This window comes from Ambystoma mexicanum, chromosome 9 (genome assembly GCF_040938575.1).
Source record: "Ambystoma mexicanum isolate Mex_15411 chromosome 9, UKY_AmexF1_1, whole genome shotgun sequence".
Classification (NCBI taxonomy): Eukaryota; Metazoa; Chordata; class Amphibia; order Caudata; family Ambystomatidae; genus Ambystoma; species Ambystoma mexicanum.
The window spans coordinates 663,068,517-663,083,650 of record NC_090931.1 but is presented as its reverse complement, the minus strand read 5'-3'; the positions used below and the strand labels follow the sequence as shown (position 1 = coordinate 663,083,650).

At 45.4% G+C, this 15,134-nt stretch overlaps 1 protein-coding gene across 5 annotated transcripts in view; it reads right to left on the bottom strand.

Moving 5' to 3' along the window:
• The window catches only part of CFLAR (CASP8 and FADD like apoptosis regulator), a 621,840-nt gene that overhangs the window by 360,884 nt on the left and 245,822 nt on the right, over nt 1-15,134 (bottom strand). For all 5 annotated transcript variants that reach the window (XM_069615454.1, XM_069615451.1, XM_069615453.1 and 2 more), the window contains one exon: nt 1,042-1,147. In XM_069615454.1, coding sequence (XP_069471555.1) covers nt 1,042-1,147 — 106 coding nt within the window. The remainder of the gene's footprint in view (nt 1-1,041; nt 1,148-15,134) is intronic.

The following is a 15,134-nucleotide window of genomic DNA, read 5'->3' as shown; positions in this document are numbered from 1 at the left end:
CAGAGGGAGCAAGAGACGAGCAGCAAGAGATGTGAAACATTAAACGGAGAAAAACCACGTGAAGGGCGTTTGGGACCCATTATGGAAAAGAACACAGCGAATTACAGAACATTTAAGAACTTAACCTATTTAAGCCCCGCCATCCACAGATCTTGGCAGGAGAGTAAACCAAGTCTCTGGGGTACAGAGAAAAAGAACTGTGAAAACATAGAACTGAAAGGGGTCTCAGACCTATACTCGGGAAACAAGACCCTGGGCATCACAATAGGGAACAAAAGCTTTGTGGATGCAAGAAAGTATCTTGGCAAGAGAGTGAATCGGGGTTGTGGTCAGGAGAAGAAGAGAGCTGGAAACATAATCAAGTGAAGGGGTTCTGGGACCCACAGGGGGGACAAATACCCAAAAGCATAAATACAAAGCTTGCACATTCAAGACCTTGGCAGGAGAGTAAACCAAGGGAGGGGAGCTAAAGAAGGGACAGGAGTCGCCTACACACAAGGCAGTTTAGTAGAGGCACAGATACAGCAAAGATCCTGGAGAAAGGGATCCAAACCCTTGGGTCTTTGTGAAACCTTTACCAGTTTTCATATGCTTTCATATGCTGGAAAGACTGAGGAAAGGGAGACAGCCCTTGAGTCTTGTGGAACTTTTGCTTGATTTTCTACACCTTTTGGAACTTTTGGTGTTTGATTGACGAGATCGGGCTGCAGGTCGGCAGTCAAGAGACATTTTCCCCTTGCACATATACTTAGTTTAGCTTGTGAGGGACAGAGTAGGATTTTGATACAGGACAGCACTCTTTACTTTGGACATTCTGATGCAGACAGCTTCGTTAGCTAGTTTGGTTTTCCTACAACTGCCCCATTTTACTTTATAATAAAAGCCTTTGCCAATCAACATATCACCGTGTGTCCGTCTCTTACTCCTAGACCCTCACAGCATGATACATTCAATCTTTGAATGCTTCGCAGAAAGTTTTGAGGATGCACTTTTAAACAGATGCTACTCAGTTATTGGTGGGATAAAGCAAGGAATACATACCTTGGCTTTTGCCAGTCGCCCATGTCCCACATAATCTCCAAGTAGAAAAATTATTGACTCCACATCCTTTCTGTCCAATTGCTCACTAATGTCCAACATCAGCACCCTGGAAAACACATAGGAAAGATCAATTGTAGCCACTTTGCATCCACAGCTATCAATGAACGGCATGTAACTTCAAATTATCTTGAATTGGTTTAAGGTCTAAAACTCAGGTTTGGTCAGGCTCCATTTTGTAAGCCAATGCATGCAGGATTTACCAAGTAACCTTAAATAAGCAGTAAGCCTCTATCCCAGACTCCGAAATGCATAGACATATACATGGAATAAAGACATTATCCTAAACAAAAAAATCAATTGTGGACTGAAAATAGATTAAAACATTAAGTTTCACAGAATTTTGCATTTCCAAAGAAAGAAAAACGCATTAACAGGATTCCAAATGGAATACACAAAGTATTGCTGTCTTGGATTCGTAAAGGTCAATGAAAGGTTTCGTTTGGGGATGCTGGCAAAACCGCCCACGATCAAATCACATGGAACCTTCTAAACTGGCTGTGAAAACTGAAAGATTATACCTTTCCTTCGGCAAGTGTAATATGTGGAGCTCAACTAGACAATATACAAGTGGCTGAATTCCTAAAGTGAGCAGTGCATGTGCCACTTGGCTAATGGTGCTGGGAGGTAAATAAAATAGTCTGAGGAAGGTGGTCATTCATCTTTCCCACTGTGGGCCTTTCCAAAACCTGCTTGAAATAAGAAAAAGATGTCACACATAACAAATGTGTGACAAGACGACTTCAATATGGGGGCAAAGCAGCACAAGGTATTTGGTGTTAGTTTTCTATGTTGGGGATAACAGTGAGAAAAGCTGGAAATGAGGGAATGAGAACAAAAGTTGGCGTGTACTGCGCAGAAAAGCCCAGTGTCCTGTGGTGCTTTTCTGGACATGACATCAAAGCTCTATGGTACTGGGAGTGTGTCATCCATTGTTCAAAGAGTATTCCAAAGAAAATGGGGCAAAATCTGCTTCATATAGTAAGGAGCGAGGATCTATGAAGGTTGAAAAGGTTACGTGTTGTAAAGTTGACAATTCTGTTGAGGGTAGCGAATGGGAAGAAGGGAAGTCCAAGGACAACGCTTACATAGTAGTCCAGTTTGCTGAGCACTAGAGCAGAGGTGAGCCTGTAGGCAGTGATGAACTCAAAGGCTTTCAGGTCAGTGTAGAAAAGAATCTGAAGCTTGCAAACAGCAGGTGAGGGGCAAGGACATCTGGGAAAGGTAGTAGGAAAAAGAGGAGTGGGTGTTAGAGGCTACAAGAAACACTAACTTATTTTTGTTCAAATATGTTTTTATTGGTATTTATGCATGCAAGCTTAACAGTGCATCGTCAGAAGCCTTTCACAGAAGGCATGCAAGTAAGATATTACAACGAAGAAGAGAAACAGAGCAGAAAACATGAACGGAAACCAAGTAAGCCAGCGGTGGGCGAGTCTTTGAGGTTTCAGGGGGGCGTCAGATCGGGGGAATGTCAATACCGGGGTGTAGGGGGGAGCTGATGGTCTTAGGTTGACCGGTTAATGGGGGGCAGAGCGTTCCTCTTGCACGGGTGCAGGGCTCTGATGAGGTGCAGACTTCCCCGGGTCTCGGGGCGCAGGAGGGGGTTGGGCCGGGCCTGAGACTGTTTGCTGGTGAGAAACACACATTTAATCTTTGATGAATTAAGCTTGAGGCAGCTATAAGGGTGTAGAAGAAGGAGACTGGCACACAGGTGGCACAGTTTGGGCTATAAACCTTTATTTGGTATAGAAATAGAAAACCTACTTTTCCCAATATCTATGAGGGATTTCCCTGCCTCAACTAAAATACTAATGGATCAGTCAGGATGTCTTAATAGCTTATAAGGTCCACCATCCTGTGTCAAAGTGTCACAATCTCTATCCCTTACACTTATAACAAAACTCAAAGGGTTGCACCAATGTTCTTGGTCCAGGAGTATGACTCCCTCCTCCTGGACTGGATGGGACAGCCCTGGTTGTAAGTACTTTCCCCAGGAGAAATGACTACCTTCCCCTGGTTTTAGTATTTCACAAACAATGGGTTGTTGATCTCCAAATACTCTGTATCAAAGGTTCACTGTTTCTTCCCTCCTGGATGGGTGGGGGAAGGGAGAGGGGATTCCCTTCCATCTGGATCACTAGTTTGATCCCCCGTAGGAGTTTGATTGCCAGGAGCATGACTTCCTTGTCCAGGGTAAATTGGCTTGCTTTGACTTGGTTCTGACAATTCACCACATCAGGGTAATGACTCCTTTCCCCTGGTCTTTCTCCAATTGAGTTTCACAGTTCACAAAACTGTTTCACAATAGCAGGGAGAATGACTCTCTTCCACAGGCTTTTCTTACACTTTGGTTCACAGTTCACAACGCCAGGGGGAATGTCTCCTTTCCCCTGGCCTTTCTCAGGCTTCGTTTTGGGAGACCTGGTTCACTCTTCTGCCAGGTACTGCCATGAAGATTGTTAGGCAGACACCTGTGCAGTTCCCTCTGGGACCACTGCAAAAGATTTAGGACTACAGGTGTTTGGCAGTAAACCCACTTGGTAGCAGTCTGTACCACACAGATTCACTTGGTAGCTGTGGCTGAGCAGTCAGACTTCCCTCAAGAAGAGTTAGGCACTATACAGAGTATTCACAATAGGTAAAGAGAACACAATAGAACAAGTAAACACTGACCAGGGCTTGGTGTAAAAGAGATATAATTATTTATTTAAAACCACATCTAGAAAAACACACAGGCACTAATAGTAAGCAATTCAAAAACACGGTCACTAAAAGATATACACTCCCTTAAAAGAATATCAGACAAGTCTTAAGTAAAGCCCCACTTATTTTCAGACAGCGGTGAGCGCTTAACGAAGATGGCACTCTAATAGTTTGTTTTAAAAAGGGAGAGAAAAGCAGAGAATAAATTGAACAGATCCCAACACTTTTTTACAAACACAACAAGAGAGCAAGGCAAAGTAACACCGTGAATTCAGAGTCAGTAGGCCGGATCCGCTTTAAGAGGATCAAAACGAAATGTGTCCAAGGTCACACGGTTGCAGTGCACAAAAGTCTTGTAACGGTTCAAAAAGGAGTTGGACCAAAGAAAGGGACCAGTTAGAGGGTCAAGGCGGCCAGCCCAGTCCGGAAGGTTAAGGGGTTATTATTACCTTGTAGCAATCTTTAGAAAGGGTGGCCTGGCGGACACGGTACCTTAAAGTGGTGAGAATACTCCAGCGGGGGCAGTTGTTCCTGGCAGCAGATGCAATTCGTGCTTCGTCCGGGCGAAGAGAAGATCTTGTCGGGGAGAAAGACAGGAGTCTGTTGCACTGCCAGGGAAGAAACCAGCCGCAGAGTTTCTCAGGTAAAAGGAGTGGTCCTGTAATTCGCGGTCCAGTGGTAAGTGGCTATCCGGTTGCCGGGGTGCTTGGCACGGGCAATTCGACCACAAACCGGTCTGGGGTGCGAAGAGAAGAAGGTAAACTGGTTGTGCCCACCAGTCAGGGGAAGAAGCCTCTCCAGCCGGGAGATCTTCTCTGTCGTCGAGAAGTGGTGAGTCGGTTCCGCAGGGCTCCAGCGGTGGTGTCGTCGTGGTAGGTCGGCTCAGCTTCTCCCTCATCGGATTCTCAGGTCCTGTGGCAACTTCTGAAGTTTCAGCCCCCAAAGCCCTGCTTTAATGCAGCATACCCCCATTCACTCAGCCTAGCTGTCAATCAAACATGCTAAGTGGTGAGCCGGCCGGCTCACCACTTGGGCCAATCACACAAGAGTGCGACTTGAGTTACCAAGGTAACTCAGTCCAGGGTGCCTAAACCCCCTCCCGCACCCCCTGTGGTACCCAGACAGAGTGGCATCACTTTTGGAGGCTTCTGTGGAGAAGCCCGCCAAAAAGTGGAACAAAGGGCTCGACTTGGTTTGGAGTCACAGAAGAGAACACAAACGCCATTTTAGAATCGAGTCCTGGCAAAAAATACCAACCGGCGAATTAATATTAATTAAATAAACCGGCGGTATGTTCGAGGCTATGAGAATTAAATAATTAAAGTTGGTAGCCTCGAACAATGGGAAAATCCCATAGGGATATATTCGCGGTCGAATATAAAAAGTGGTATCCACTGCCACCAGCCAAAACTCGATCAGGGGGGACGGAGACGTGCCCCCTCGACTAACAGACCCCGGGGCAATCAAATTGCCCCGACCAGTATGTCCACAATATGATGGTTTTTACAGGTTTCTGTTCATAATTTGGGACTAGTAAAGCCAATGGTGACTTTACATGCCCTTGGAGACAGTGGTCAGTCCCAGGGTATGGAGTCTATGGTGGGGTGTCACTATGACACCCCTGTGTTACTGCACGGAGGGTGCTGTGTAACACACATAGTAAAAACACATGAGACCCTATGGAGTAAAGGACCCCATAGCCCATAAAACACAAACAGTCAAAGGAACACCATAAATCATGTCCAAGAGTGGGAGAAAAAGAGTCTCACTCTTGGCAGGAGAAAAAAACAAACTCCAGAAATCCAGCAAAGCTGCTGGGGGACTCACTAGGTTAGGAAATTCAGCCTAAAGAGAGAATTTTCCCTAACAAAGATGACTTTGGAGGAGTCTTCTTTCTCCTTGTTTTGGTGCGGGTCCCAGACCTGTATTCCTCTGTCCTTGTAATCTGGCAGGCTTGGTTTACTTTCCTGTCAAATACTGCCACAAGGAAGAGGATGTTGGACCTCTGGTTTCCCACTATTTTGGTTCGGGTCGTCAACCCTATTTTTCTGTCTCTCTTTTGGGTACAAACTTGGTTTCCACTCTCTGCAAATACTTTGATGATAAAGAGGGTATATCAATTCATTATACCCATACAGGGTTTCTGCCTCCCGTGTTCCTCTGCCCCTACTGGTCCCAAAGTGTCGCCCGTTACCTTCTGGATTTGCAGGACGCTTGGCCGGTTCTTCCTGGGATCTGTTTTATATTTGGTTCATTGCATGCCGTTCTTCGCATCTCAGTGCCCATCTCCCCTCAGCCTCAGGCTACGCTAACTTCTGGATGATGCACGCACTGTCAGTCTAGAGAAATGGATACGTCTACTTTGTGACCGCAAACGTATTATGGTGGCCGTGGGCCAACCGTCTCATGCACGATATGACAGAATATAGGTTTTCGAGTTTGCCAATGAACGGTCATTTTGATGCAACAAGAATCGCCATTTTGTTTTCTAACCATTGCTCATTGCTTTCTGTTCTTATTGCTTCGCAGCACATTGTTTCGCTTACACTGCTCGACTGTAAAACATTGTTGTCTGCACGTAGAAGGACAAGGCCGCAGGGCTGCGAGGAAAAAGAGTTCGTTGAAACACAACATAGGCAGCGCCAGGAAGAATGCCCGGCTCCCTCCCGAATGTAGCCTTGAAGCAGAGCTGCAGGGCATTCAATCATTTTGCAGCTGCCAGGCAGTCTCGTTATATGGTAGAATAGGTTAGAATAAAGCAGCTAAAGGCTTGAATTATGCTCTTCTTACGGCCCCCCCTTTGCCGAGCCCCGTTAGAGCGTGCCGGCTCCCAGGACACGAATAGCACCTCATACATAGCAAGGTCTGGAATGCAACTCTCCCCCCCGTATGTAGCTCGGTTCCAAGAACAAAAGCGCCGTGTTCTGTTTAACAACTGAAAGATGCCTCCGCACTCACAAATTGCAAATTTTTACTAGAATAGATGTTTGAAGGTGTCATAGTTGTCGAAAATGTCCATCATCACACCAAGTTCAAAGGAACCCAATAAACATGTCATAGCTGATTGTTTGATATGCATTTTGTATATATGTAACTGATGTACGTAATTCGCGCTCTTGCGTCCCTCGAGGTCTAGAGATACACGTCGCGGGGCGTGAGACGGAGTTGGCCAACAGACTTTTGCTTTGCAATAAACCCTAGCTTTGGGAATACAATCTCGTGTCTGGCGTATCTATCGTGTGTGTGGTGACTCGCCTTGTTTCCATAGATGTTAGGGACCCCTAGGGGCCCCTTTCAAGATGGCACCCGAATAGGGACCCTCCCCCACTTGTTCCATCGCATAATGTTGTAATTGAGTAAGGCGGAGAACGGCGAGGAAGGGACGATCGAGCCGGGATCAAGAGGTTTTCGGGGCACCCTGTAGAAGTGATGAGACTCCTTTGCAGATCTGCACACATCTGATCCCTGATCGACGTGCCTGGCTAGAGAACAAGGAGGCGAGGTTCCCGAAACGAGGCGGAAGCCAAGAAATGCAGACACGTCATTTGGTGCGTCAGTATACGGACGACTTGATTGATCAGGCGAGTCATCCCCAGATTCAAAGTAATCCTGATATTGGTTGAGAGTTGACTTTGCAAAATAAAACGCCCTAGGTAAGGTTGATTAACCAGGGGGAAGGTTGAAACATGCCTGGGGTATTGTCTACCCTAGCAGGGTTTTTCCGCTGTGGTAGACAATCTTTGGAAGATGGCCAAATTGTACCACCTGGGGGAACGCCGGCGTATGAGATGTATGTGAAGTATGGAGTTGGTGCGATAATATTCTGTGAGACTTGGCATAGGCAAACCAGAAAGCAACAAGACCATCAGTGGCCGATTAATGGTAGTTTTGAGATAGCGAGAATAGATAACTTGGAAAGGGTGTTGATAAGAAAGAAAGCATTTCCTGGAGCATTTGAGACTATTAAAGACTGGAGAAGGGAAACAATGCTCCGATTTAAAAGTAGAGCGAAGCATGCACGCAGGCATAAATCGAAAGGTGAAGTAGTGGAAGAGAAAGAAGAGGAGGAGTGGACTGAGAGTCTAAGAAGGGCAGGTAGGCGTGACCAGGTGAATATAGAAAAAATATATCCACAACGAGAATTACACATAGCAGATGAATTGATAGAAAACATATTGACCCATACCAAACAAGGCCCGAGATCAGAAGTGAGGCCAGACACGTCAGTAGCTATTGCCCAAAGCCCGCCCGTAGCCCAAGCTCTCCCTCCGGTAGCTCAAGCCCTCCCACAGACACAGACTGCGCACCTAACACTTCCTATTTGCCAACCAGGCCCACAACAGACACTCCCTGTTCCCATTGTCCCATCCGCACCTCCCACCTCAGACACAGACTCGGTACCGTCCGTTCCTCCCGGGGGTTCAGTTGAAACCACGGGGGCAAGAGGCGGGACTGAACAACGGGGATGCACAAGGGTAACTCGCAGCGCGATCAGCAAAGAAAGGAAGGTGGAATTGCAGCAACAGGCAGAGATGTATATAGACGGGAATAATGGGACGATAACATTGGCCTCGATATATGACTTCCGAAGAAGCAACGAAAGACAGGTAGTGTTGGAATGCATGGGTGAATATTTGGTGGAGAAATGGAAACAGTTAATTGGGAAATTACCACCGCAGCGATTGTTAGATTTGAATGCATTAGCACGCTGTAGGGAGAGGGATGAAGAAGTGAGAGAACCTGTATATGGACTTTTTGAACTTAAAGATAAATTAGATAATGATGATACCGGAATGTTTACTACACCTGGGTACAGGAGTAGGGATATCGGGAGACATCGGAAGGGGAAAAAGGGGTCACATAATAAATGGCAGCAGTTACCATCACCGGGGCAGAAGGAAATGGTGGACGAATTATCGTTGCTAAAACAGATAGGGGCAGACTTGAAAGTATGCCTATTGAAAACGCAGGTACTACTGCAGCAAGTAGTAGGACACAATAGAGGGAGAGGGAACGCACAAGGAAGGAGTAATTTGAATATGCATGGGGGAACAGTGGGACCAAATCAGTGTGCATATTGTAAGGAGGAAGGACATTGGCGAGTGCAATGTCCGCATCTGCAGAATAGAAATGGGTCTGGTCAGAGGAGACAGCATAGAGGACACCAAGGAGCGAATGGACCAAATAGGAATAGTATGTAGCAGCACCACAATAACGGAGGTAATCAAAACCAAAGCCAAAACCAAAATGCCCCTAACCAGAGCCAGGGACAGCAAAACCAACAGTATGCAAACCAGAGTGGGGGAAATAGAGGAAAGAGTGGGAACGTTTCCGATACACAGCCAAACACGTATTACAGTAACAGCAATAATTACACATCGGGCGATGTGTTATTTCCCCAATAGGACAGCCCAGGACAGGGGTCGGAACCAGTGTCTATTCCCGTGAATCAGAGAGGACCCTACGTAGAAATGAGTCGGGAATGAGGAGCACCGCTTTCTTGTAGACACAGGAGCGCAGAAGTGTTCAATAGACCACCACTTGGTTCCGGATATACCACTGTTAGGGCAAAAGAATGTTTCCGTAGGGTTCGCAGGTACACCAGTCATAAACTCAAGTGTCCAAACCAGTCCCAGTTACTATAGGACCATTCACTGAACATTGTCCTTTCCTTTTAAAAGAAAATTGTGGGGAGAACCTGTTGGGATTAAATTTGTTGAAAAAATTAGGTTCTGTTATACATTGCACGGCAGACGGGGTGTTGCTAACGATTTGGCCACACGATGCCCCTGTGTCAGAATTCATGTCCGAAACTTTACCAGGAGAACTAAGTAAAGTACCTGTATATGGGCAATGCATGACAATGATGTAGGATGTTTGAAAATAGAGCCAGTAAAGATCATTTTGAAAGAAGGTTTTACCCTACCGCGAATTCCCCAATACAGAATTTTGGCTGAAGGTGAAAAATGATTGAAGAGTATTGTTACAGATTTGGTGAAATTAGGGGTAATTGAAGAAATTACAGGCAGTACATGCAACAGCCCGATTCTTCCAGTTTATAAAAAAGGAGGCAATGAAGTACCATACCGTTTTATAATTGATTTGCGCGCATTAAACAACGTAGTAAATCCACAATTTCCTTTAGTGCCAGATGTCACTACAATATTGACAATGATACCTGTTTCAGCAGAATATTTTAGTGTAGTGGATTTGAAAAACGCGTTCTTCAGCATTCCAGTGGACAAGGACAGCAGATATTTGTTCGCGTTCACATTAGGAGGACGATCATTTACATTCACGCAGATTCCGCAAGGTTACATGGAAATTCCAAGTATTTACAGTAGAGCACTAAAAGAGCAGCTAGACATGCTAGAATTACCAGTGGGTTGTGTACTCTTGCAATACATAGACGATCTATTGTTAGCTGCAGACAGAGGAGATTTGTAAAGAAAGCACTGTATTACTACTGTCACACCTAGCTGAACATGGTCATAAAGCTAGTTTGAAGAAATGTCAATATAATCGAAAGTAGGTGGCCTATTTGGGCTACCTACTTTCGAAAGAAGGGAGAAGGCTAACGCCAGAACGCATAGAAAGTATTTCTTGTATGCCTATTCCAAAGACACAAAAAGGGGTCAGAGCCATAATAGGCATGGCTTCATATTGCCAACAATGGATTGGTAATTTTGCGTTAATTGTGAAACCGATGGTGAATTTGACTAAAAAAGAAGCAGTTATGCCGTTACAGTGGGATGAGGAATGTCAGAAAGCATTTGATCAATTGAAAACTGCATTATGCTCGGCTCCAGTTTTGGGCACGCCGAATTATGAGAAGGTTTTTAGACTGTTTGTGTGTGAAAGTGAAGGATGTGCATTGGCGGTTTTGACACAGGAACAAGGTGGAAGAAATAGGCCATGCGGCTATTTTTCTTCTGCGCTGGACCCTGTAGCGCGCGCACTACCACGATGTTTGCGATCTGTCGCGGCGGCTGCTGCGTCAGTGAAATAAACGGAAGGGATGGTTTTGGGGCACACTTTAATTCTGATGGTGCCACATGCCATAGACGTTCTATTAAATAGGACACAGACGCAACACCTCACCTCTGCTAGATTGACAAGATATGAGATTATCTTGTTCGCAGCCCATATCCAAATTATGAGGTGTAGCGCTTTGAATCCTGCAGAATTAATGCCACTACCCATAAAAGAAATTGGGGAGGATGAATCACCCCCCCACAATTGCTTAATGGTCACTGAGGAAGAAACCAAGGGGAGAGTTGATTTAAGTTATACCCCACAGAAAGAGCCAGATGGAGAGTTATTTTGTGACGGCTCATGTTTTAAATTACCAGATGGCACGACAACTGCTGCATATGCGATCACTACCCTAGAGAGCGTTGTAGAAAGCAAAAGAATCCCCTACAATTCGGCACAAGCCGCAGCGATAATAGGATTAACCAGAGCCTGCGAGATTTCTGAAAATTTGAATGTGAATATATATACTGATAGCCAGTATGCTTTCGGGGTGGTTCATAACTTTGGTCCACTCTGGGCTGAGAGAGGTTTCTTGACATCACATGGTGACAGAATTCAACATGGCCCTTTGATTGTACGATTGCTGTCTGCACTCACGCTTCCAAAACGCCTGGCAATAGTGAAATGCGAGGCACATAAAAAAGTAACATGTAAAGTAGGAGAGGGAAACGCGTTTGCAGACAGAATTGCGAAACAAACTGCCACTGATTTAAATACCAAAATGATGACGGTTCAGACTGAGGAAGTACCCTGTATGATAGAAAATGGAGTTGCCACTGTCAAAGAAATGCAGGCCGAAGCTACGGCCGATGAAATACAAGGGTGGGCAGAGGGCTCAGCTGAGTTAGATTTGGAAGGTTGTTGGGTGGACGAAGGAACTAGAAACTGGATGTTGCCAAATTCCTATGTGACTGCAATGGTGACAATGGCCCACAGCCCTACCCACATCTGTGCGAAAAAGATAATACAGCACCTATCTACAGTATGGCAGAATGTAAACATCTATCTACCGTATGGCAGAATGTAAACATAAAAAAGAATGCAGAGAGGTTGGTGCAGAACTGTATCACGTGTTTGCAACACAATGTAGGAAAGGGAACAGTGACTCCAATAGGCAGTTTTGGCCCGCCCTCTATGCCATTTGAGGTGATCCATTTTGATTTCATAGAGATGGAGGGATGCCAAAACTTAAAATACGTCTTAGTGGTGATCTGTGCATTCAGTAAGTGGGTGGAGGCATATCCCTTGAAGGACTGCACAGCAATGAGCACGGCAAAAGTAATGCTGAAGGAATACTTTTCCAGATTTGGCTTGCCCAGTGTCTTATGGTCCGATAATGGCCCACATTTTGTGGGTGCAGTGGTGTTACAGATATGTGCGGGTCTTCAGATTGATAAGAGATTCCATAGTTCAAGGCATCCAAGTTCAGCTAGTCTTGTGGAGAGGCACAGTGGGATTCTCAAATCAAAGATCAGTAAAATATGTGCGGGAAGCAAGTTGAGTTGGGTGGATGCATTACCAATAGCACTATTATGCATGCATACATCTGTACAGGCTAAAACTGGGCTCTCCCCGTACGAGATCGTAATGGGGAGGCCAGCAAATGTATGGTACGCACCACAACCAAAACTACTTAGTGAGGTAGAACATCCTGTGCTTAGTACTTATTGTGGCCTTTTAATGCAGAAATTGCGTTTGATTCATCAGCAGGTGCAGGAGGTATTACCAGTGAGATACACCAGTCCGGGGCACGCGCTGGAGCTAGGAGACTGGGTGCTGCTAAAGCATTTTGAAAGAAAGTCATTGTTAGCACCCAGGTGGCGCGGGCCCTATCAAGTACTCTTGGCGATACAGGTGGATGGACGGAAGTCGTGGATCCATGCCACCCATGCCAAAAAGATTCCAACTTCACTGAAAGACTTGCCTGACCCAGATGACCGGAAGGAGACAGCGGTCCCAGAAATGGAAGAAACTGTTGCCAGTAAGCAGCAACCAAATCTGCCAAAACGAGAAGTGAAACTCGAAACAAAGCCTGAGACGATTGCCAAAAAGGGGGAAGGGCAAAGAGTGCCCCAACATTGCCCAGCAGAATCAACATCATTGTTGGCCGACACGAAATCTGCCTTGCAAATACCAGCAGAAACAAACCGTGTACCCCTTTGGCGCCCACCAGCACTTGCCAGCACGCCAAAGACCGAATCTGCATCATTGGCGCGACGCACACCAGCACCTGCAGTAGCGCCACAGGCTGACTTTAAGCCTGAATCTGGAAGTGCACCGCCACTGTTCACGGATCACACGATACCAGGAGTGAGGCAATACAACTTGCGGCCTCGAAAGGCAAAGTGATCCACAGTTCTTTGGTGTTTATGTCCACCTCTGGTTCTGCTCATGGACGGAGAAGGAACTAGAGGTGTAGAGGAGAGAAGCGTGAGAATTGTGCAAGTCGGACAATTCAAGACTCGCGGCTTCTCGGTGCGATCATAAAGAGTGCTTGTGTCAGGAACCAGAGCGGACAAGCTGGGTGCACATGGGACTAAAGCAAAAGATAACTGATCAAGAGTCCTCTGAGCAGTATGAGAAAGGACAAGTGATCTTGCCAAAAAAAAAAATAAGCAAATCCAGGCTATAAAGGACTGGCAGAACTGAACTGTGAGATTAACATCAGAGCAAGCGTGACGAAGAAAGATATCCATAACAAACTGTAATAAGGAAGAAGGACGATGAGAAACATGTCGGGACCGGCTCCAGCCTCCTCCTGCACCACTGCTGAGAATGAGTCAATTATAAAGACTGTAAGCTTAAGAAAAACGCATGGTAAAACGAATTGTATGCTGGCACTGACAATAATTATGTGCTTTATGAGCGTGGTAGCACCAATAATGACAGCCCTAATATTATGGTATGTGGAATCGATACACCCATTAGAAATGTTTTTACCCATAGTTAATATATCCACTACTGAAAGCCTGGTTCAGGTGATTACTTATACTCTGCCCCCAATGGAAGAAAGACACAGGGAAGGCTTTGGGAACAACACGTTGGTATTAATAATGAACATGACACATGCAATTCTGAAGAAAACAAATTGCTGGGTATGTGCCCATTTACCACAGCATGCTGGGAAAGGAATAGGGTGGTATGTACAGCCATTGCCATTAGGTTCTGCATGTAGTGCATCTTTAGGTGCAATGTTCTATGGGAAATGGAATGAGAGTAGTACGGGTCAATTAGACCGAACCAACATGAATGAGTTTGAGAAAATAATAATGAAGCCTGTGGGTCGTTCCATATTCCATAAAGCACAAGTAATGGCCCCAGGGCCCACGAGGAAAAGTACGCGAAAGATAACACGACAAAATAGACGAGATAGATTGTCCCCACCAGAAAAAACATCTGTAATGACGTTTCGTGTAAGAACAGAAGGGGACAAAGATGCAATCCCCCCCCATCTTACACAGTGAATTATAGCCCAAGAACTGTCCCTTTTTACCTAAAAAAGAAAGGCTCTTTTTCAGTCGGAACATATACTGGGTGCATGAATACAGTGGTATTGAAATGGGAAATAAAACCAGTAAATGTGGGAGATCCAGTTTATTTTATATGTGGACAGAAAGCATATCCTTGGTTGCCCAGAAACTGGGGAGGTACATGTTACCTAGGTCTACTGTTCCCAATAGTATTCCTCTTAGAAACAGCAGACATTGCCAGACTATCCAGAACTAGAGTCAAAAGGACTGACGAGGGCGTTTTGATAGCAACTGATGTAGCAAAATCATTCATTCCATTATTAGGGCAGATAGTGAACTCCTATAATATAAGGCAGCTGTCCAAAATACCATAAACACAACGACAGATATACTATTTAACATGACGTTGGACGAAAGAGGAATCAGGTTAATGACGCTGCAAAATAGAATGGCTCTCGATGTAATCCTGGTTGATCGTGGGGGAATTTGCAAAATAGTGGGATCAGCGTGTTGTGTATATGTCAATGACTATTGCCCTACGATCTTTGAAGCGATAAAGAAAATGCATGTCCTAAGCTCCGAACTCCCTGCTGAAGAAGGAAACTGGGGAATAGGGTCTTGGTTTTGGGGAATACTGCGTTCTTGGGGATGGAAGTTGACTTCGATATTAGTAGTGGTGTTTGGAATATTCCTAACGTGCTGTTGTTGCATACATTGCCTACCAATAGTTTGCGCTGAGGTAACTGAGGGATGTACGGAGGGATGTATGCATATGATGACAAAGAAAAAACAACCTCATGGTCGAGCTGACCAAGACACAAATTA